This window comes from Terrapene carolina, unplaced genomic scaffold (genome assembly GCF_002925995.2).
Source record: "Terrapene carolina triunguis isolate 2854851 unplaced genomic scaffold, T_m_triunguis-2.0 Scaffold66, whole genome shotgun sequence".
NCBI lineage: Eukaryota > Metazoa > Chordata > Testudines > Emydidae > Terrapene > Terrapene triunguis.
This window is the reverse complement of record NW_020664417.1, coordinates 51553486-51576232: the sequence shown is the minus strand read 5'-3', so window position 1 is coordinate 51576232 and position 22747 is coordinate 51553486. Positions and strand designations below refer to the sequence as shown.

The 22747-nt window shown below is 41.0% G+C and overlaps 1 protein-coding gene across 1 annotated transcript in view; it reads right to left on the bottom strand.

The window, feature by feature from the left end:
- Positions 1 to 4085: 4085 nt before the first annotated feature.
- The window catches only part of LOC115271156 (rho GTPase-activating protein 7-like), a 122604-nt gene continuing 103942 nt past the window's right edge, over positions 4086 to 22747 (bottom strand). Inside the window, exons 3-5 of the mRNA XM_029910620.1 lie at positions 21862 to 22011; positions 16659 to 16799; positions 4086 to 4136 (exon numbers count right to left, since the gene is read on the bottom strand). Coding sequence (XP_029766480.1) covers positions 4086 to 4136; positions 16659 to 16799; positions 21862 to 22011 — 342 coding nt within the window. The remainder of the gene's footprint in view (positions 4137 to 16658; positions 16800 to 21861; positions 22012 to 22747) is intronic.

Here is a 22747-nt window from a genome sequence, read left to right as displayed (position 1 = left end):
AAATAAGTGACAACAAGATGATCTAACATATCCCTGAAAATGTCATTTACAAAATGTTGGAAGGTAGCAGGAGCATTATGTAATCTGAATGGCACAACAGTGTAATCAAAATGCTCAAAGAGGGAGCAGAATATGGTTTTCCACTTGTCTCCCTCCCTGATCTGAATAAGATTTAGATCCCTACATAGTTCAAGTTTGGTGAAGATCTTTGTGGGGCAAAGCCTTTTAAAAAGTTTGTTGATAAGAAGTAAGGGGTACCAGTTTTGGATGGTTGTCTTATTTAGAATTTGATAGTCAATACACAGAGATAGGGAACTGTCCTTGGTGACCAAGAAAATTGGAGCCCTGGCTGGGGACTGGAGGAGAGGATGAACCCTTTGCTCAGTCATAGGGCTGATGAGGTGGCAAAATATCAGCCTTCCCTTTGTCAAAAATGTCAAACAGATCCTGATATTTTGCAAGTATAGCCGTAGTAGTCGGTGGGGGGTGGGGAGTAGGAGGGAGTCTGGATGGTGCTAGCAAGGCCACCCCTGACTTCCCTGCCTTAGAGAGAAGACTTCAGTGGGTACAAGAAGGGGGTAACTTTTTTCCCCCAGACTGAGGTTGAGGTGGCATGACTCACCGCAGTGCAGGAAAGTGAACTTGATTGTGCCAGAGCTCCAGCAGATGTAAGGGTCATTGGCATTAGCCAAGTGATGCAGAAAATAACTGGGAAGCTGGGGGAATGGACAAGGCCAAACTTTATGGTCTTCTGATGGTCCTGGATGGTGGCAACTTCTAGAGGAGCAGTTTCTCACCAGCAGGGCTGGAAGATAGGAGGCAGCTGTCAACCACCTCAATGTGGTCCGGGATGGGCTTGACCCGTGTTGGAATATGATGTTGCTGTGCAAATTCTAGGTCCATAAAGTTACTAGATGCTCCAAAGTCCACTAGGGCTTCCAGGTGGAATCCCACTGTGGCCAGATGTCTTAAGCGAGCAGGAACCAAAGTGAGTAGGGTGAAGCGTCAACACTGACAGGGTGCCTGTGAAGTAAGCTAGAATTAGGGGAGTTACACTGTCTCCATCTGGTACCTTCATTCAGGGTTTGGTCATCGTGTTTCCTGGCTGGGAAACACCATATTTTGCTGAGCAACCTGAGGCACAGTGACCCACTCCGCCCCAGAAAAGGCAGCATTGATTCATTTTGGCATCAGAAAGGTGGGGCTGGACAGTGCTGAGTTTCATGGGCTATAGTTGTTGCAGGAGTTCAGCAGGGGGTTGGGTTCAGGCAGGTATGACTGAACCTGAGTAAGGTTAGGGCACTGCCTTCTTTTCCTGATGCTGCTCCCATACTGAACAATCCACTCCTATGCTAAGATCGATCAGGGCACTCAAACTGGCTGAGATTTCTGTCTGGTCCAGTTCATCCATCACTTCATCACTCAAACCAAGCTGGAAATGGTGGTCTTGTGTGGTCCCATTCCATTCTGTGTCTGCTGCATGGCAACAGTTTTCTGCAGCATTGCTGGTAATCATCTGGTGGCCTTGTATCAGGGCCTGAAGCATTGACTCTGAGTGTGTCATAGAATATCAGGGTTGGAAGGGACCTCAGGAGGTCATCTAGTCCAACCCCCTGCTCAAAGCAGGACCAATTCCCAACTAAACCAGTGGTTTCAGTGGTTGAAGATGTCTGCCAAGGCCTGCATAAAGTTCTTTAACTTGCCCAAGAGGGGACTAGGTTGCTCCTGCAAGGGGATGCCCAGGCTAGCACCTCTCTGATCAGGAGACTGATGACTAGGCCCACCTTGGCTCTGTTGATGGGATAAATTTGTGACCTCATCTGGAACAAATGGTAGCATGGGTTCAGGAATTCATTAAAGGTCCTGTGAGCCCCATCAAATCTGTCTGGGAGGGGAATCTTTGTTTCCTTTAACACTTGAAATAATGATAGAGAGGCTGGGGCCTGAAGAATTGCACACTGGGCCTACAGAGTGCCAACCTGCCCTTGCACGGTCTGTATGGCACCCAGCAGGTCAGCTATAGAAAGGCCACCCTGGGCAGGATCCATCACTACAGGTGACTCCACCCATTGCCCCCTCTTTCTCTGCGTCTTCTTCTCTTCAGTTTTGGAGGGCTACTCAAACTGTTAAGGACTGGGCTGTGGGTTGTCTTGCCTAATGGTCAGGGTGGGAAGCTGACTTAGTGGATGGAGCAGAGGTGACCAGGCATAGTGGCCAGAGCCCAAATCAGGAACTAAGTTACCAAGTCCATGGAGCAAGCCAGGGCTGAGAACCAGGAATCAGGAGCTGAGGGTCAAAGCGGGAGAATCAGTCAGAGCAGGATCCAGGAGTGGAAACCGGGGGAGGAAACCAGGGGTGGGAGCCAGGAACAAGGAGCAGGAGAAAGGAAGAAGCTGAGGGCAGGACCAGAAACACAGCTGCAGGCGTGGAACACTGTTGAGCCGCTAGAGACCCAGCTGTAGGGTTTAAGAATGTGCCTGCCAATCAGCCAGTCAAGAGGCCAGGTTCACTAGCTGAATCAGCTGAGGGCAATGATCTGGGTTTGGGTTCCGCTGTGGATCCCTGACACTATGTTTAAGTTTACCTCAAATCAATATTCAAAGTTGACTTTTTTCCCAGTTAAGCATTATCTACTGCTATGTTTGTACAGTGCCTAGCACAATGGAGTCCTGTTCTCGGTTGGTCCCTAGGCACTACTGTAATACAAATAATAAAAAAACATAAAATCAGTAAGAAGATGCTTGTGTCCGTGACAGTTAACTGAACTTACTGCTTGGTCACAGCTCAGCCATCCACCAACACAGAAGTGTTACACTTCAACTGGAATTTTCTTAATATTTGAGGTTTTGTATTTTTTTTTTCAGAACTACTTATCTACCCCTACAATACCAGATAGAAAAATAATGCTGTCTGGGAGGGGAATCTTTGGTTCCTTTACCACTTGAAATAATGACAGAGAAGCTTTAGAAATAATACAAACTCTTTTGCCCTGCCCCTTCCTACTCCCTGAAGTTTTGTGAATGTTAGTCATCTTGTATTTAGTTCAGTTGGGAACTTTGAGATTCAGGACGAATCCACCAAACCACTCATTTTTCCTGTAGAAGCTTGGAAACACTACATTTATTTTGGACTCAAGTTGCTTAGCAGGCTGGTGTCACAATATCATAGTACAGCTACAGTATGCCAGGCAAAATAAAGCAAAATAAATAAGTGGCGCCAATTTCATCAACAATTTTTCTAGACACTAGAAATTCATTTGGCATCAAGGGACATGTGGCTTTCATTTATAGTGCGACCCTGAGATGAAGCCTAAAATGCTGTATTGTATGTATGACAAGGGTATAGTTGTTACCTATTAGTCAATGGATGATGAGTTAACTATCTTTTAATATACCTGCATTTTACACATGTTTGGTAAACTTCTGATGGCCTCGTTTAAGATTTTCTGCAATTAATGACAGGGGAAGTAAGATGGACCAGTCCTTTTTCTGGCAGATTACCTCCCCTACCCTGCCAGCTCAGCTACAGTTCTTCCCACTCCATGTCTACCCACTCCCCCTGCCTGTGTGGAAGTGGGTATAGAGGCTCTAGGATGACTGCTCTTCTGATACATTGTGACTCCACAGGTGGGTAGCCCACAAATAGGAGTGAGGGGCTCTTTATAGGCCCCCTTCTTCTTCATGGGCATGTAGGTTGGCTTATAGTTCAGCCCTGAAGACCCAATTGGTGTAATGTTCATGATACTGAGACACCTACAGAAACTTCCCCCCCCCTCCAATGGTATAGACTGAAACCAAAACTCAACATGCGAATAACTCTATAAAGTTCCCATGCCTTTTACACTTTGCCTCATGCCTCCAAGTGGTCTTGCTTCAATTAGGATATTTGTATTCAGCAAATAAGTAAAAATCATAGACTATTTTTCACTTACTGCAAAATATTTCTGGGAAGAAGGAATGGCCAAAACCTAGAGGTGCACAAGCACTGTACTGTTCCCATAGATTGATATGGGCATTCAAGTAAATCTGTTGTTAAATGAAGTAATATTATACCATCACCAATGGGAGATTTAAATTCCTCACATTTCACTGCTTTAGCCCTGTCCTCGGTCTTGGTTCCCACTCCAAAAATCTCTCCTATAAACAAGTGAGAGAGGGAGACAAATTAACTTCACGCAATGCAAGTTGGTGAGCAATTTTAAAGCAGGAAAAGGCAGCTTAAAGAAGACTGAATAGGCCATCTCTCCTCATCAGGGACATCTGGAGCTTGGGATTTTGTTATTGAGCTTTGAGGCTAGGTTTACCTATCAGGAATACTGGTGTGGGTGAATGTGTTTGATAGTTCAGGTATAATCATAGGACACAGAATATTTCCCCCCACTGCCATTTGATACCAGGCAGGAACATCCTGTGTCCCCATTACTATTTATGCCGACTTTGAGTTTCTTGGTGGTTATGTAAGGCCTTGATCCTGCAAATGTGAGAAAACCTATTTAACTATTTGCAGGCTGGGGCTATAAGAGAAAACTGTAGACTGAGGAAAGTTATGGAATTGAAGTTAAAGTTGTATACAGGTGATATATACTATAGGGACTTCCTCTGCATCTGCTATCAATCATTGAACAATACAGTGGATTTTCTGGTTTTAAGTGAAAAAAACAGCCTGAAGTATTTTTAATGCACGCTGTATAGTAGAACGTTGGGTGAATTTAATTTCATGTTGTTCTAAGATCACTGATTCTAGGGTTTATATTTGTCAAATCAAGATATAAGACCAGACCAATAAATATGAAGATGATTTGTGAGGAGATTAATTCACCCAGTACCAAGTCTGCCTGGAGTGGAAAAGCAACAGTACAAACCATTTGCTACCTCTACTCTGCTAGAGGCCATTAAACTGGCTGGTGCAGTCCCATATGTGGGTGTGGATGGCATAGCAGAGGGCCCGGCCAGGACAGTGAGAAGATGCTTCTCTCTATGAAGCCCAATTGCCCTCCTCCAGTTCAAGCAGGTGGCAAAAATAATTCCCTTCTGGTGCAGCAGGATGCAAATTGCAACCCCACTGCACCCATAGGAGTGAATCTGGCCTAAAATTTTTTGAATTCTGTTTCCAATCTGATAGGAGGTAGCAATATCCAAAAAGTAGCTCGTAGACCAACATATATAAGTATGCTCTCTTTGTAGAAAAGACAAACCAATCTCTCTCATTCTATTTCTAATACACCCATACTGCAGTACCTGAACACCATAAACATTAGATTAATGTGGAAGTTTATATTAAATTGTAGTTGTGAGGCAAAAGAGCCCAGCTTCCCATCCCTAAACACTGGAGATCTGAATAGAGTGCGAAATGCAAACTACCTCTTGCTTCGATTTTGCAAAACAAAACTCTACTGATGAGATTTTGCAATACCCAATCATCTCCTCCCTCCCACTTTTGTCCATCTGTAACAAATAAACGTGTCAAATTATAGCTGGGGCAAATCTTGTTTCACCTCCTGGAGCCAGAGAACCCTGCTTAAGGCAGATGAGATGCACCTAAATCTATATTTATCCCTAATTTAAGTGCTTACGATTAGGCACCCTGAAATATGAACATTTTGGCCTTGGTTTATTTTATTGTTTGAACTGATTGGTATCATTTTGAAATTCATCTGCAAACCAGCATATATGGTTTGGGAGATGAAAAAGAACACAAAGTACAGTGATTACTACTGTGAAACTACACCAGTAATGTATCAATAAAGCCCTCCTTATTGCACATCAGAGACATGAGAACAGTCATGCTCTGGAGTCAGAAATATGATTTCTGTAATGTGGCAATGGAATTAATTACTGTACAAATAAAATATTCTCATCTGAATAAACAAATGCTAACTCTGAATTCCATGTGCACAATGTTCAGCTCCTGGTATTCAGTTTAGGATCATTTGGAGACTGAGTCTTTAGCGGGCCTAGTTCTGCTTGCTTTACTGATGAAAGTAATCCTATTTAGGACTAGTTGGACATTTCTCATGAATATTTTAAACAACTTTTTTCTGTTTCTCATTGAAATTTCATTCCAGTGGAAAATTTACAACCATCCATAGTCTGCATGTAATTAATGGGAATATTTGGGAGTAAAACAAGCAGGACTAGAATCACAATACAATGCTATAAATCTGACTTTAGAATGGTGTGCTCAGTATAAATGTCTGAAAGTGTAAAGTGAATTTGTTTTTCTTCAGATGCCCTCTTACTAGTGTCAATGGCTTTCATGATTTAAGCAGTAGATGGCAGCATTCAGTGTACAAATGAACTGAACACATTACCAAACTTAAAAGTATAATTAAAATTCAGTTGTTACTACTAAAGTCTTAAACCTCTCATTTTTATAAAACAATTTTCATCACTACCAAACTGATATCCTATTGGAAGATAGTTTTAAGCTATCAGCTCTATTTACTGTTTCTGTGGATCACTAAACATTTGTGATACGAACAAGAAAACATTTAAAAATTGCATGTACACAAGTCATATAAAATAGTTTGAAAGAAAAATGGAAAACATAAACATATCCATATATTTATAAACACACATCCATCTCAGGTAAGATTGGGTATCTGAAAGGGAACAGGAGCTGTTGCTTACTCACTTTGAAAACCAGGCTACTTATTTGGGCACCAAAATACAGTCCTAAAAACCTAATTTTAGGAATTCATTTTGTAAAATCTTGGTCTGTGTATCCTATAGGCTATATAGGACCTATATTTTATAGCAAACATTCTATTGCCATGTTGGTTTTCACAAATACAAGCTTCTGTTTCCAAGTAGATGAAAGCTTCTGAGTCATGTATTATCCCTAAGCAGTGTAGAAGTCTCAGATATCAAATTTGGGTTGGGGTTTTTGGTCCTAATCTCAGCAGCAGTTTATTTTTCTCTTGCATTAAAATGAGCTCAGCTAACATATATTTGGGGATTTCATAGATTTGTTTTGAATTACATACTTCAGAAAGCAGCTGATTACACAGCATTAAGACAGCAGAGTATTAGGAGCATTCGTTTTCCTTCAGCTTTAAAAAAATGCATTTAGAAATCCTGATGAATTAATACAGGAAGTTATATTCAAACAAATAGTGCACAAATTCCTTTTGGGGACTAAGGTAAAAAAAATATCAAAGGAAAGGGTTTCAGGAGAGATACATATAAGAAGCACATAATTGATCGCAGTAGTTCATTACTACATGATTGACAGTTATTATGACATAGTAAATGGACGTGGTAGGTGACTGATGTATTGAAACAGGCCAGCTGATATGGAATTGTCTTCCCCCCCACCCCCTTCTAAGATATTCTTGTATGGAAATGAAAGATGGTAGAAATTATTATTCCAGTCCTCCTGGGCCAAATCCTGAAGTCCCTACCCACTTCTAATCAGTCAAAACTCTCATTCAATTATTAAAGGGACCATTCTTTTCAGTCTGTTAACAAGTAAGATAATAAGCATTTCTCTCCCCATCATCCACCTTATTTAGTCAATGAGAATTCTGTCTGAGTACTGAGTAAAAGGTAAATAAAACTTCAGGAATTTACCCAATGTATCAGCATAAAAATAGAAAAAATATATTGGAATGCATTAATACAGTTACTATTTATTACAGCATTTATACCATGCTCACCACCCTGGTAGTGTCAGATTTGGAATGAATAATAGTATGATTTCAGACTGACACAAATCTTACAGGCACGGCTCACAATCAGAGATTTGCCTGGAGACTTTTCACACATGTGTTCTGTGTGATTGTGCACTCCTGACATTTTACTTTTTCAAAACTATTTCTTTCTCGATGACTCCCCTTGTGAATTTTTGACCCTTGAACATGGGGACACTAGAAGGGCCATGGTCCAGTGAGCTGTTCAACTGGTATGAAAATGTAGTGATACTATGAAATATATATACGCCTTTCTATTGTTCTTGATTGTTACTTTTTAGAAAAAAAGATTGGCAAGATAGTAAAAAGGCAAAATAAAAACAAAGAGACAGTGACTTCCAAAACAGTTGTTTGATGCCTAAATGCACCTGGAAATTTGGTCCTAAACTACTGAGAATTGATAGCACAACAGAAAGCTGTTAATCAAGTACAAAGAATTCCCTGGTTGGAAAAGGATTGGACTTCCTTGGATTTAACAGAATCATTTAAACTATTTCTTGATGTACAAGGCAACAGTGACAAGCAGCATAACAGTGAAGTCTGATCTTACAATATACGTATCTCTTGGATGCTTATTTTTCATAGAAGAAGCATACATTTCTTGACAGTTCATGAATTAAAATTCATGAATGTTTAAATGTTCATTTACAAAAATGTCTCATTGAATAGGTTTTTGAGCTTTCATTATCTGTTTTATGAATTTTAATGCTTACTAATAGCTGAAAGCCAGTGCTGTAACATGGCTGTAATTTGCAGAGTCATGTGTAAAAAAGCCAAAAATGGCTTAGAACTTAAATTGGATGGTAACAGATCATGAAGCCCTGTGATGATTGACAGGAGCGGCGCCAGGGTTTTTGGCGCCCTAGGCAGGGGTCCTTCCGCGCTCCCGGTCGTCGTCGGCAATTCTGCGGCGGGGGGTGGGGGGTGTCCTTCCGCGCTCCCGGTCTTCGGGGCACTTCGGTGGCGGGTCCCGGAGCGAGTGAAGGACCCGCCGCAGAATTGCCGCCAAAGACCCGGAGCGTGGAAGGACCCCCCGCCACCGAATTGCCGCCAAGGGCGGCAAAATGCCGCCCCCCCCCCCCAATCCTGGTGCCCTAGGCGACCGCCTAGGTTGCCTAAATGGAAGCGCCGGCCCTGATGATTGAACTTGGTGGTATTCTAAACAAAAAACTCTCAACCATGCTTGTTGCAGTTCCACTGTTCCATACTGACTCAAGAGACATTCTAAACTTCAGAGTGATGTTTGAGGGTATGACGGGGCATGCCTATTGTACCTCAGCTCTTCCACAAATACAAACCGCTCTGAGACCTCCTTGCTAGTAAACACCAGCATGTACTTTATTTACACTGTCTAAGTCCGTCCACCTATACAAATCAATGCATCTCCTCCTTTGTACTGTTCACCAGCTTTCTTCTGGGCAGGGGATTGAGGTGTTTCTATTCAGAAAACTCACCTTCTCAGGCTGTTCTAGTTGCTCTCCTCCTCCTTCTCTCTGTCTCTCCCCCATTCCTTCTTGAGAACTTCCCTCCTGTGCTCTTTTTAAGCCATTTGCCTGTTAATGGACTAATTAGCTCTTTAACCTCCTAACCAGTCTGGCCTAGTAATCAGGCACAGCTCTGAACAATTAGGCCTTCTCTGGGGAACCTAACTGGTGCTAATAGTGACCAGAGTGCTGGCTCAAGCTCCATCTCTTAGTGCTCGGTCACAGGGGACTAATGGGGTCTTGATTTTAGTAGGGCTTTTGACACAGTCCCCACATGACATTCTCATAAGCAAACTAAGGAAATGTGGTCTAGATGAAATTACTAGAAGATGGGTGCATAACTGGTTGAAAGACTATTCAAAGAGTAGTTATCAATTTGCTCCCAAACTCGGAAGACGTATCTAGTGTGGTCCCACAGGGGTCTAGTGTTATTCAATGTTTTCATGAATGACTTGGACAATGGAGTAGAGAGTATACTTATAAAATTTGTGGATGACACCAAGATGGGAGGAGTTGCAAGCACTTTTAAGGACAGGATTAGAATTCAAAATGATCTTGACATATTGGAGAATGGGTCTGAAATCAAGAAGATGAAATTCAGTAAAGACAAGTGCAAAGTACTACTACATTTAGGAAGGAAAAAAATCAAAAGCACAAATAAAAAATGGAGAATAATTGGCTAGATAGTAGTACCGCTGAAAAGGATCTGAGGGTTTATAGTGGATCACAAATTGAATATGAGTTAACAATATGATGCAGTTGCAAAAAGCCTACTATTCTTGGGTGTATTAACAGGAGTGTCATATATAAGACATGAGAGGCAATTGTGCTGCTGTACTTCAGCATTGGTGAGGCCTCAGCTGCAGTATCGTGTCCAGGTCTGGGTGCCACATTTTAGAAACACATAGACAAATTGGAGACAGTTCAGAGGAGAGCAATAAAAATGATGAAAGGTTGAAAAACAACAACAACTGGGCATGTTTAGTCTTGGGAAAAAAGACTGAGGGGTCGACCTGATCATAGTCAAATATATTAAGGGCTGTTATAAAGAGTATGGCGATCAATTGTTCTCCATGCCCACTGAAGGTAGAATATATAGTAAAAGCTTAGTCTGCAGCAAGAGAGATTTAGGTTAGAAAAAATATTTCCAGCTATAAGGATAGTAAACACTGGACTTGACTTCCAAGGGAGGTTGTGGAATCCTTGTCATTGTAGGTTTTAAAAACAGCTTAGACCAGGGGTCGGCAACGTTTGGCACGCGGCTCGCCAGGGTAAGCACCCTAGCGGGCCGGGCCAGTTTTATTTATCTGCTGACGCGGCAGGTTCGGCCGATTGCGGCCCCCACTGGCCGCAATTCGCTGTCCCGGGCCAATGGGGGCGGCGAGAAGCTGCGGCCAGCACATCGCTCGCCCGCGCCGCTTCTCGCCACCCCCATTGGCCCGGGACAGCGAACCGCGGCCAGTGGGGGCCGCGATCGGCCAAACCTGCCGCGTCAGCAGGTAAATAAAACTCGCCCGGCCCGCCAGGGTGCTTACCCTGGCGAGCCGCGTGCCAAACGTTGCCGACCCCTGGCTTAGACAAACACCAGTCGGGGATGGTCTACGTTTACTTCGTCCTGCCTCAGCACATGGGGCTGGACTAGATGACCTCTTGAGGTCCCTTCCAACACTACAGTTCTATGATTCTATGATAGTGTGGGTGGTTGTGTTGATTTGTTGTATGGGATGTGCTGAGAGAGTTGTGTGGAGTTGTGCAGATGGCAAATGAGGGGTGTGTGCTGTGCTAAGGGGCTCTGTGTGTTTGGGGTTATTGCTGTTTGTGTTATATGGGTGATTGTGTTGACTTTTGTCTATGCGGGGTTATGCTGGGAGATTTGTGTTCATTTGTGCAAGTGGCATTTGGATATATGAAGCAGCAATGCTATAAGCAGCTTTAAGCCAGGTTTGATTATAGATTATCAATTCATACCTCGAACCTACTTATCTGAAGCCTCAGCTTTGTAAGTAAAATTAGGTAATGTCTAAAAGGACACGATTAGGGTTATTTCTTATTGGCTTCTGGACTCCTCTGTGCTAACCCCTGATGCTTTTGTTTGCTTGTAACCTTTAAGCTGAACCCCCAAGAAAGCTATTTTGGGTGCTTGATTTTTGGAATTGTTCTTTTAAAAATCTAGCAAAAGCCTAAGTTACAGATGTATTTTCTTTCTCTCTTGTTTTTAATAAAATTTACCTTTTTTAAGAACAGGATTGGATTTTTGGTGTCCTAAGAGGTTTGTGCACATGTTGTTTAATTAGCTGGTGGCAACAGGTAATTTCCTTTGTTTTCTTTCTCAACTCTTCCCCAGAGGTGTGGGGGTGAAAGAGCTTGAGGGTACCCCACAGGGAGGAATTCCCAAGTGGATTTTTGCATTTGGGTGGTGGCAGCATTTACCAAACCAAGGTCAGAGAGAAGCTGTAACCTTGGGAGTGTAATACAAGTGTAATGGCAAGTATTAATTTTTAAAATCCTTGTGTGCCTCCACCTTCTGCACTTTAAGTGCCAGAGTGGGGATTCAGCCTTGACAGTATCTCATTGTGGTACTGGTCGCAAAGACTGCACTGGGTCATTTAATTGTTATAGGCAAGGTTGGGTGGTTGAAGTTACTATAAATTAGTGATTACTGCAGCTGTGGAAAACAATCATTTGGAGACTGAGTCCATAGAGGGCCTAATTCTGGTTGCTTTACTGATGGAAGTAATCCTATTTAGGACTAACTGGAAATTTTTCATGACTATTTTAAACAACTTTTTTCTGTTTCTCATTGAAATTTCATTCCAGTGGAAAATTTACAGCCATCCATAGTCTGCATGTAATTAATGGGAATATTTGTGAGTAAAACAAGCAGTGTGAAGCGACCAGTTATCACAACACAGCAGCACAAACTTTAGTTGTTGCTATACTGTCACCAGGACTACCTCCTACCCCACATTAACAGCTCTTAGTGAAAGTCTCACAGTGCTATCCCTGCTTCTTCACGCTAGATTACCAAGGAAGCAGTCATTTTATACACAGGAGTGGACAATTCAATCAATATTCTTGAAAATCTATTATTGATATATAAGGGAAACCTGTTCTAAACTTTTATTAGCAGATTACAGAGTAGAACCAAATTCTACAAATAAAAGCAAATAAAAAACCCATTAAGCCTAGGAATAAACAATCACTTTCAAACCTCTTTTAAAAATCTGGGTTGTCCAAAGTTAAGATCCAAATCCCCACCATGATATATAAAGTGCTGGTGCACTGATCCCTGCCATCACAGCACTACAGTCACTCTAGCATGGAGGGGCAAGAATATTCCTATAATGATGGTACCGTATTTAAATCTGAATGCTATTATTCTACTTGTTCTCTTTCAAGTCACACAGGCTGAAGTATCACACTGTAATTAAAGCAATGGCAGAAACAGCTTCACCAAACATAGCAACTTGCCATTGAATCAGGAATGGACAGTAATGACAAATAGACATGGGATAAGAACCTCAAACAGATTGTATGGATACATTCTGTCCAAGATAGGGCTATCTACCTCTGACAGGTAACTGCGGGTTCTGTCTTTTATATTTTGGTAATATTTGTGTAGCTTGCCATGCCAATAATTTATTTACTTCAATTAATTGCATCACTCCCTTAAATCATAATATTACATATATCAGTTATAAGATACAACATATCTTAAATTTGTTGCACAGTATTTATGTAACAGACCAGGACAGCCTATACAGTGTGGCTAAAGGACTTGAGAGATTTTTACTTTTTCCAATTATTGATCTTGAAAAGATGATTTTTAGCACCTCTGCCAATGAAAGGATTTATATCTAACGCATAATAAGGAAGTGCCCATGAAAAGTAAAACTAGCCTCTTTTTCCATAGGTCAGTAGAGAAGTCAACTTCCACCACTAGGAAATAAACCTAAAAGACCAACTTCTATTTTCAGGTACTTTGTCATAATAAAGCAGATGTAGCCCAATGTCTGTACTTGTTATGGGCTTTGGTCTATCTTAGGTACTTATATGGTCCCCACTCCAAAGTATCCACGCACTTCACAATCTCTAATGTATTTTCCCTCACAACACACTGTTTACAGACAGGAAACTGAGATACAGAGAGGCTAAGTGACTTGCCCAATGTCACACTGGAAATCTGTGGCAAAGCAGGGTCTTATACCTAAGTCCTAGGGTACTGCCATAGCCATTGTATCATCCTTCCTCGCCTTATTCTCCCTTTGATGCATTGCTTTGAATATACAGGCTGTCCTTGGTGAAGTCAGTTCCTTGAATGCATCTAAGAGCAGGATTTGTCTCTTATCGAAGAGAGACCATATAATCGGATGTGGTTGATCAACACCCAAATCCCTAGTTCTAATATTTTTAGTAGTTTTAGATGCTTCTAATATATATCATAGTTAAATGTGTTGGTTTCCTCATTTTAGAAACATAGCAAGACCTTAATAGAGTTAAATGTTTAGGTATATTTTATGTTTTTTAAACAGAACATAAAATATATCTGTGCTATTTTTAGCCATTCCTTTCAGTAACTAATTGTAGCCATACTTTGTTGTTTACACACTGTTAGTAAATAGCAGTACCTACTAAAAATAAACACCTGCAATTCTTAAGGCATTATAATAGTACTACTCCAGAAGGAAATAAATCCTTTTAAATAGTCCCCATTAAAAAGAGTTCACTAAGTTTCCACAGCAGGAAATAAGATATAAAATAAAGCTATTCTCAGCCAGCTACCATAACAAAACAAACTATTACAACATTCACTTCCGTAGATAGAACAGCCAGCACGAGCGATTTCACCAGTGATTTCACAGGGGAGATCATCTGCACATAGACATCCCTGGTGACTATTCTGGGAAGGTTCAACCAGCTGGTGTTGGACACATATTTGTTACACACCAATGCCAAATTGTTCCTTTGAGTCATGTACACTTGGCTCTAACTGCTTTCTGTGCAGTATGGGGTGGGGCATGCCAGCTAAGCATCTTGCTAACAGCATCTAGTGGTGGATATCCCTGTCAGGGGTGGTTTAGATATTAGACTAACATTGGGGTCAAAGGTATGTGGGGATGAGAGGTGGTGGATTTCAAAGAAAGTAGATTTTAAGAACCAGTGACTGCAGGATGAGGGGCAAATCTCTCAATGAGCTGACAGCTGGTGCAACAGTATGCATCAGCACTATGCTTGCTGGCTGCTCGAGTGCCCAGCTAGCATGTCCTGAAAGTACAAGACCCACAGTGATAGAGCATACCTGGTAGAGGTTGGCACTATTGGGGGTTGTACTCCTTCTGAGGGGTGGGAGAAAATAACCGGGGACTGGATCCATTGTTTATTTATCTAATCTATCACCATAGTATCTGACAGCTCTTGGTGTGATCATATTTACTAATCTTCCCAGGAAAAAAACTTCAACCCTGGAATGAGATGCAGCATGAAAAGTTTCAGGAAGAGGGATTTCATTTAGGGAAACTTAGGGGAGGTTTTGAAAATTGAGTTGAATAAAATGGAAACTTAGAATTAATCTTACATATGGAGTGACTGCTGCAACTCTGTAAATGTATATGAAGTATACACCTCTATATACACTGTTAAAATAATTCCATAGCAAAAGAAAAAACAGAATCATTGCAAAAAGTACACATTAAAAATGCACATCACAGAAAAAGAACTACTTAGATACGTCCAGCATTAACCCAGAGCCAAAGTCATCAAAGAACAAATGCTTTTAAATGCGGAATTAACATTTTCCAGTGATGTTTATCCCAAGGCACCACTGATGACCAGAAAGCTAGCTGTTCAAAGACCCCCAAATATTAGTAGTGAAATTTAAATGAAAAAACTGTTTATTACCTTTGAGAGTCTTTGATGCTTGCTCTTCTCAACAGGGGGATGGTGAAATGGGACATTCAGACTGCATCCCCCAACAACTTTACTGTGCTCAAGAGCTTGTGCTGTGCTTTATGCAATTATTGACAAAGTGCAGAGCCCTCTATTTGCTATAGCTATGCACTGGTTCAAATGATTAATTACATGGGAATTTATTTTTACACAAGCGCAGAATCCTAAATCCACATAAATGTTTATTGGAACCTTCATAACTGCAGCAATAAAGAGCCATTAGTTAGCTTGCTATTACAGTGCAGTACACATTGATGTGTAAAAATAAGTATATAAGTTTGCTGTTTCGTACCAGGCTCACTTTTTGTTTCTAGGTTTTGGCCCAAGTTCTCTGCCAGCCCAATTACCTTTGGGTGTAGCAGTGGGGAGAAATGGAAGGGTCTACCACAGAGTTGGTGAAGGTGCCCAGATTCTCTGGTTGGTTCTGTGCCAGCCCTGAGAGAGTTTAGAGAAGCCTAGACTTCTCTGGTTGATGAAGTGAGGATTTACCCGGCAGAAGAATCTGAAGAAGTGAGAAGAGCAGAAGGAGGTGGTGCCTGGCTTGGGAGTTTCTGGGGTACATAGGCTTTCCGATGAGTGGAACTGCAACAGCACCTGAACGTGGAAAGATGGGTCCCAACTCTGAGGCCCTTATCCATCTGTTATCATCTAAAGGAAAGTGTGTGCCTTCAGCAGATCCCCCCTCACTCTGAGGGGTAGCGAGGAAGACCACCTCACCTCACCATGTTTTGGGGAGAAAGGCAAATAATATTTAACATAGGTTTTGCAAAAAAAAAAAAAGAAAAAAAAAGTCTCTCTTCTGAAATGTCAGTCATCTAAATTACAGGAAATTGCATTAGGTATCTGAGACTAGCCAATGTACATTCCCTTCGACTCTCCCATTCTTGTGTGTATATGCATCAGTACAGATTCTCCAGCTAGGGAGAAATGGGGGCAGGGAACACTAAGGATTGCTTTGCACATTGCACACACAGATGAAAACATTTCAGATAATTTTGTTCTCTGTGGGTCCCCTTCATTATTTCTCCTTGCTGACATCCTGTTACCACGAGGTATGTTGCATCACCACATAATGTTATGACCTGTGATGACAGCCACCCAAATTAGTGAGCTCCCTTGTCTATCTTGATCTGCTACAAGCACTATGTAAACGTATGCTATCGGAATCTGAATCCCACAGAAAGATATTCCTTACAGCTGCTGTAAATCTTATCGTCCAAAGTCAAACATTGTGTCTCCATTATGGTTTGTCTTTTTACATGAAAGCCAAACTTGTAAAAATTATCAGCACATAGTCTCGGATTAAATACCAAACCTCTAGTTTATCTAAGAATTCTATGCCACAACATACATTTTGAGATGCATCCTGCATTTTAGGAAACATGCTAAGGGAAACCTATGACAACTTCAAAGCTTTCAATACATTGCTTAGGGACTGTATACTCCTCTACAGCCTGTATAGCATGTGGCACAACAACTCTATCAGTTCTGTCCAATAATTAGGACATATGATAAGATTAACATTGTTCTAAACTCACCCCAGCCTTGGGTTTAGCTCCAGAGCCAGCCATTGGACATGGAGATGTTAGGTCAGCAGCATGGATATCAGGAGGCAAGTGTGTTTGGGAGTGACTTATTGAAACAACGTCTGCTCCACTTGCAGAGCCAGATTCCAAATCCTGTCAAAAATGATACAAATCTCTTTAGTACATGTTAATATGGAACTGTTTAATGCAGGTTACTATGTTATTTAAATAACAAATAACACTAAATAACAAGTGTTTATTTAGGCATATCCAAATATAATATATTTTTAATTTTGTAAGGTAACAGCAAACATCCCCTTGTTCTCTCTCCTCCCTTACATGTGCACTCTTTCGCTTTCATTCTTCTCAGTTAAGGTGGTTTGCATTAGCTGCTGTGCTGAAATTATAAATCACCACTAACATCAAAGCTATTATTCCCCTAAATGGAAGGGTGTAGAGTTAAAAAAAAAATCATCTAAGAGTTGCAGAAGTCTGGCATTATTTTCTAATGTTTAGTGTTTCCTGTGTATCTTGGGTTTTGCGCCCACCTTCTGTCTCTGGAAGCATTTGCAAGCTCAATGAACATCTGTAAATCATTACACAGATGAGGTGACATCATCATTTAGCAGTTTGTGCAATTCAAAGGCGCAGCTTCTTGTTATTTTGGAATTAAATTAGTATGGGATGCATTTGCCAAATGTAGTCTTTGGTTAAAATGCCTTAACTTTTTAGGCTAAGGGTTATATTCACATTTTAAGAATGTAACAAAAATAGTGTATTGAGGAAATAAACACATCCTTTTAAAAATACCATGTAACATCTAGTTGAGACAATGTAAACATAATAATTGCTTTGGAAACAAAATTTTTATACTACTTTGCACAATACTCACAGGCACTAAGGTTTATAGAAAATCAGTGATCACATGTAAACAGTACAGTATCAGAATAATACTAATAATCCAGTATTTCATATTTTGTCTCCCTCTAAAGGCTCAGCTAATGCTTTTCATTCTGAAGGCAAGCATCATCACTAATTATCTTGTAAAATTAGTTACTGTTCTTCTACACACATATGCAGGTGAGTCAATTTGATAGCTATGAGTGAGTGTATCGAAGTGCATGATCAAGCTTTCAGTCATCTAAGACAAATGAGCTGCACCATATTATACTGCACTTGGGTGTGAATAGTAATATGTTTCAGGTTCACAGCAGTTTTCCATGCCCCCTCCCTGGATGCCATTTCCAGCTCTCCTTCCCAAGAGTCCATCTCCAATCTATTCTCTTTTTATCCTCATTCCAGGGTTCCACCCTCTCGGCCAGCAGTTCTCAACCAGGGGTCCGGGGCCCCCTGGGGAAATGCGAGCAGGTTTCAGGGGGTCTGCCAAGCAGGGCCGGCCTTAGACTCACTGAGGCCCAGGGCAGAAAGCCAAAGCCCTGCCACACAGGGCTGAAGCCCAGGGTCCCAAACCCTGCCACCTAAAGCCTGAGCAACTTAGCTTTGTGAGGGCCCCAGCTGCCTTGCTTGCTACCCCCTAACGCGGGCCCTGGATTTTATGTGCAGAAAAATAGTTGTTGTGGCACAGGTGGGGTGTGGAGTTTTTATAGCATGTTGGAGGGGGAGGGGGGGCTCAGAAAGAAAAAGGTTGAGAACCCCTGCTCTAGGCCATCCACCTGTGATTTCCCAGATTTGCTTCTCTCCCATGCCATTTCTGCAGTAGCCCAAAGTCACATCTCCTGTGAGAAGGCTCCCCGTCTGTGAGTCCTGCCCCTGTTCAGGGAACTTCCCTCCAAGACCAACCCCTTGCTCCTGGGCTCAGCTTCCCACAGACCTCCATTTAGGCCTGCTGCATAAGGACTTCCCACAGTGTTCCTCACTGTCTGTGAGATCCAGCCTCTAGCATTAACCCTCTTGTTCTGGGCTCAGCTTCTCTGAATCAGGCTTGTTCTTCCCCTTGTTTCTAGGGGCCTCTGTGCAAGCCTGCCTGTAACTCAGCAGGGATTCCCCAACTCTGACTAGTCCTCACCAGCAACCTCCTTCACTTTTTGTTCTTCCCAATGGCTCTCTATTTCAGCTGTCCTCTGCTGCTCCGGTTTCTGTCCTTCCCTCCTCAGGAAGCTCTCATCTGCTCTTTTCTGTCTCTCCCAGCCAGCTCTCACCTGCCCCTTTCCTCCTGATTCCCTACTCTCTCAGCCTCTGTCCATTTATATGGCACAGATGCCTACTCTTAAGTCCATTTGGGAAGCAGCTGATGAGTCCCAGGTGCACTGGACCCTGTTCCCTCTTAAAGGAGCCAGCCACCCTGTGGCAATGTTGTATGCATTCTGGGTTTCATATCTATTTGCATAATTATTTTCAGATACAAACACGTGCACTGCTAGGCCTCTAGAGAACTTCTTACAAGGCCATACCAAATGAGCACACTTAGCCACCTCTGGAAAGCTCACTAGGTGCGCCCACTGCCTCATGTTGTTTTCTTGGCTAGCAGAAGTATACCATGTAGCTATTTGGGGCTTTTTATTTGCTGCCTTCCAACAGGCGCCCCACAACTGACAGCTGTAGAATGCAAAGCAGGATGATAGATATTATGGATCTCTCATTATCGTATCATATATTAAACCCACTATAATGAGAACCCCTGAGAACAATGGAACATTAAGGGCCAGATTTTCCTCTATGACATGCAAATTCCAGTCTAAAGGAAATCAGTGAAAGTTATACATGTGATATCTAAGCACACAAGTTGTCCCTAAAAGATTAAAAGATTAAAATAAAGCAGTTTTAAAAGGTTATGAAGATAAGAGGCAACATTGGCCTTAAACAGTTACATTATTCTAGTGACATCTCTGTTCGACATCTGCATGAGGAGCATATATTTAATAGTGGGCTCTTCAACCTAACAGAGAAAGATATAACATTATCCAATGGCTGGAAGTTGAAGCTAGACAAATTCAGACTGGAAATAAAGTGTAAATTTTTAACAATGAAGGTCATTAACCGTTGGAACAATTTATCAAAGGTCATAATGGATTCTTCCTCACTGACAATTTTTAAATCAAGATTGGATGTTTTTCTGAAACATATGCTCTAGGAACTATTTTGGGGAAATTCAATGGGCTGTGTTATACAGGAGGTCAGCCTACATGATCACAATGGTGCCTTCTGACCTTGGAATCTATATTGTCAAGGCAACACATGTACTTTTTATCTGAAATGAATTAAACATTTCCCTGTTTTCAGAATATTCTAGATAACACTTCTTAATTTCCATCCCTCATCTTTTTCCCCTCTAAGCAATCACACTAATACAAGTTTTTATGGAGAACAGGCAGCCTGCCAATAGTTAAGTTTTCAACCAGCTGCCATTATGAAGGCTTAATAGAAGCCAATAACGTTGACCTGCAAAAGTGGTTTTGCCCCAGAATTCCCTGATTGACTCTGAAAGCGGAGGAGAAAGTTTATGCGAAGTTGAAGAACATACACCATGCCTTTTTTTCCAGTTACAACTAATTAAAAATTACCTTGATTTGGACTTTTATTTCTGTCTCCTTTTAGCTCAAAAATGACTTATTAATGTCTCTTCAAATTTTCCATACAGTTAAAACTCCTTGAAAATTCATGAGCCAGCTATATTTAAAGGGAATAGAGTGTAATTTTTTTTGATAGTTTGGGTCCCTATTTCTACACTCATTAATTTCAATGGGAATTTTGGACTCCACTTTGATTCCATTATTGTCAATGGGATTTTCTGCAAGTGTCTGCACGGGGAGTGGGATTGAGCATCATGGGTGAAATTCATCTCTGCACAGAGGGAGCCTGCACAAAAGCTCATGTACTGCTTAAATCCCACTTTCCTTTGGCTTAAGTGGGATTTGAGTGGGTGCATGAACTTTGGGCAGGTCCTTTGCACAGGGATGAATTGCACCTTTGAGCATAAGTGAATTTGAGAGTACTTTCTATGCAATTTGAAGATTTGAGTGCAATGTAATTTCAACAAGAGAAATAAAATTAAAAAGAAAAATGACATCAGGAGACACTTAACAGCCAGTCAAAATCTTCAAAATTCTCTCATTCAAACTGAAAACATTTCTATTAAAGATTTCAGAGATATTAGTAGCTATGTTGTTTTGTGTTGTACTTTCCTTTTCAGATTGGATTTGGTTTCTTCTAAGAATGAGTTAAAAAACCCGCCAGTCGAGGATTTCAAAAAGCATTATTATTATTTTAAATAGTGAACATTATGGCAGCCCCTATTGAGAGAGAAGAAAATATTTATGATTTGGGGGTATTTCAACACCTCTATATTTTAAGTGGCTTAACTGTTATATGCTGTCAAACTTTTTGCTAAGTAACAGAATACAAACATGAATTGTATTATATTATTAACTACATACTCTTCAACTGGCCAACATGCTAAGATTCAAATAAAAATAGAAAACCATTTTTCTCCTACATATTACTAACTAGACTGTATGGAAATGATGAAGATGACTTTGTTAGAAAAAAGCTTCATTCCAAACACTGGATAAAATGAACATGTTTCTTTAAGATTGGTTATTTTTAATTGCAAAATAGAGATGGTTAAGATGAGCAGAAAGCCTGCATTATAACATCTCAAACAAGCCAGTTGAAAAGTTGGTAGTATTCCTCACATCTATCTACTTGTTTAAATAAATCTTTTAAAATAACAATTTACTCATTAGTGAACCGCTCTATCCTCTTTCACATTGTCCTCTGCAAAAGACTCTCCATCTGAATAAAAATTCTGGATTATGCTGGAATATTATTCTAACAGAGGAGGATTTCATAAGTGGCCCACAAGTGGCTCCCTGCTGAAAAATTTCTGGACCCCACAACTGGGAACAAAATAAACTGTAACTAATGTACATTTTCAACTCTAGCTATTGCAAATCAAGTGGAATGTGCATATATTCACAGGCTAACATTACTGTGATTCTAACTCCACTCTAATTTGTCTTAGCGATAAGAGGTAATAGAAACAGCCTGACACCTTTTGAATTTTGCTGTTCTCCCATTCTTTCATCTGGGATGTTTTCATAATTCTCCCACATATCAGCTCTCTTTTCACAGAAAAGTGCAATCTGCAAGTGAAAGGCTGATCAAAGTAATGAGAGAGAGATAGAGAGGAAGAGAAATGAATGAACCAAAATAAATCTAATTAGAATAAAAAGAAAGAGTTAGCAAACAGGCTCACAGGTATATGCCTCCGTTTGTACGTTGGGGTGCTGGATGGTGAAGAGCCTGTACTGAGAGCATTTTCAATATCCTGATCGAGCTGGTCCAGTTTCATAATTAGCAGCACCATGGAGTCCAATCGTGACCGATCTCGATCTTCTCTCATTTCCTGAGGAACAGAACATACAATTACTGAATCTGAAAGGGCACTTCATGGAAAGAATAAAAAGCTCTCTGTTCCCTAATTTGACAAAAAGTCATTGAATAATGGGCAACAAACTCTCATTTTTTGAGGGAAAAAAGAAAAATGTTTTGTATCATCAATGGGCTGTTCACTCAGAAAAGGTTGACTTACTGCCAGTTAAGCATTTGGTACACATATTTAATATACATCTTGTACTGGAATGTGTGAGGAAAGAATATGTACAATACTATTGACATAAATGCACTGTGGGGATTTCTCCAATTCATGAGTAATCTCCCATTCAAAAGGGCTATCTAAACTTATCCTCCTTTTCCAAACCCCTACCCCCACAGTTAATTAGTTTTATTTGAAGTAAGGTTCTCTTTCCTTGTGATGAACAAAGTAAAATATGTACAAATATAAGTGGCATATTTTTGAATGTGTGATAGAAATGGGAAAAAATCTACAGAAAGCCACTTTTCAGCTGTCTCCGAATACCATGTCCTTTGACAGTGGCACCCATTAATGCTGCTGCTGTACCTTAGGGACTTACCAATGCATTTAGAAAACCAATTGTTTGAAGAGTTTTTGTCTTGGCTGTAAAATCTTGCTGTACATGAAATCTCCCTGTCCTGTAATAAAATACAGGCTGTATTTATAGATGCCTGCACAGGGGACAGGAAACGCCATATGCTTCCCATCCCAGAATCTCTCTCATCCT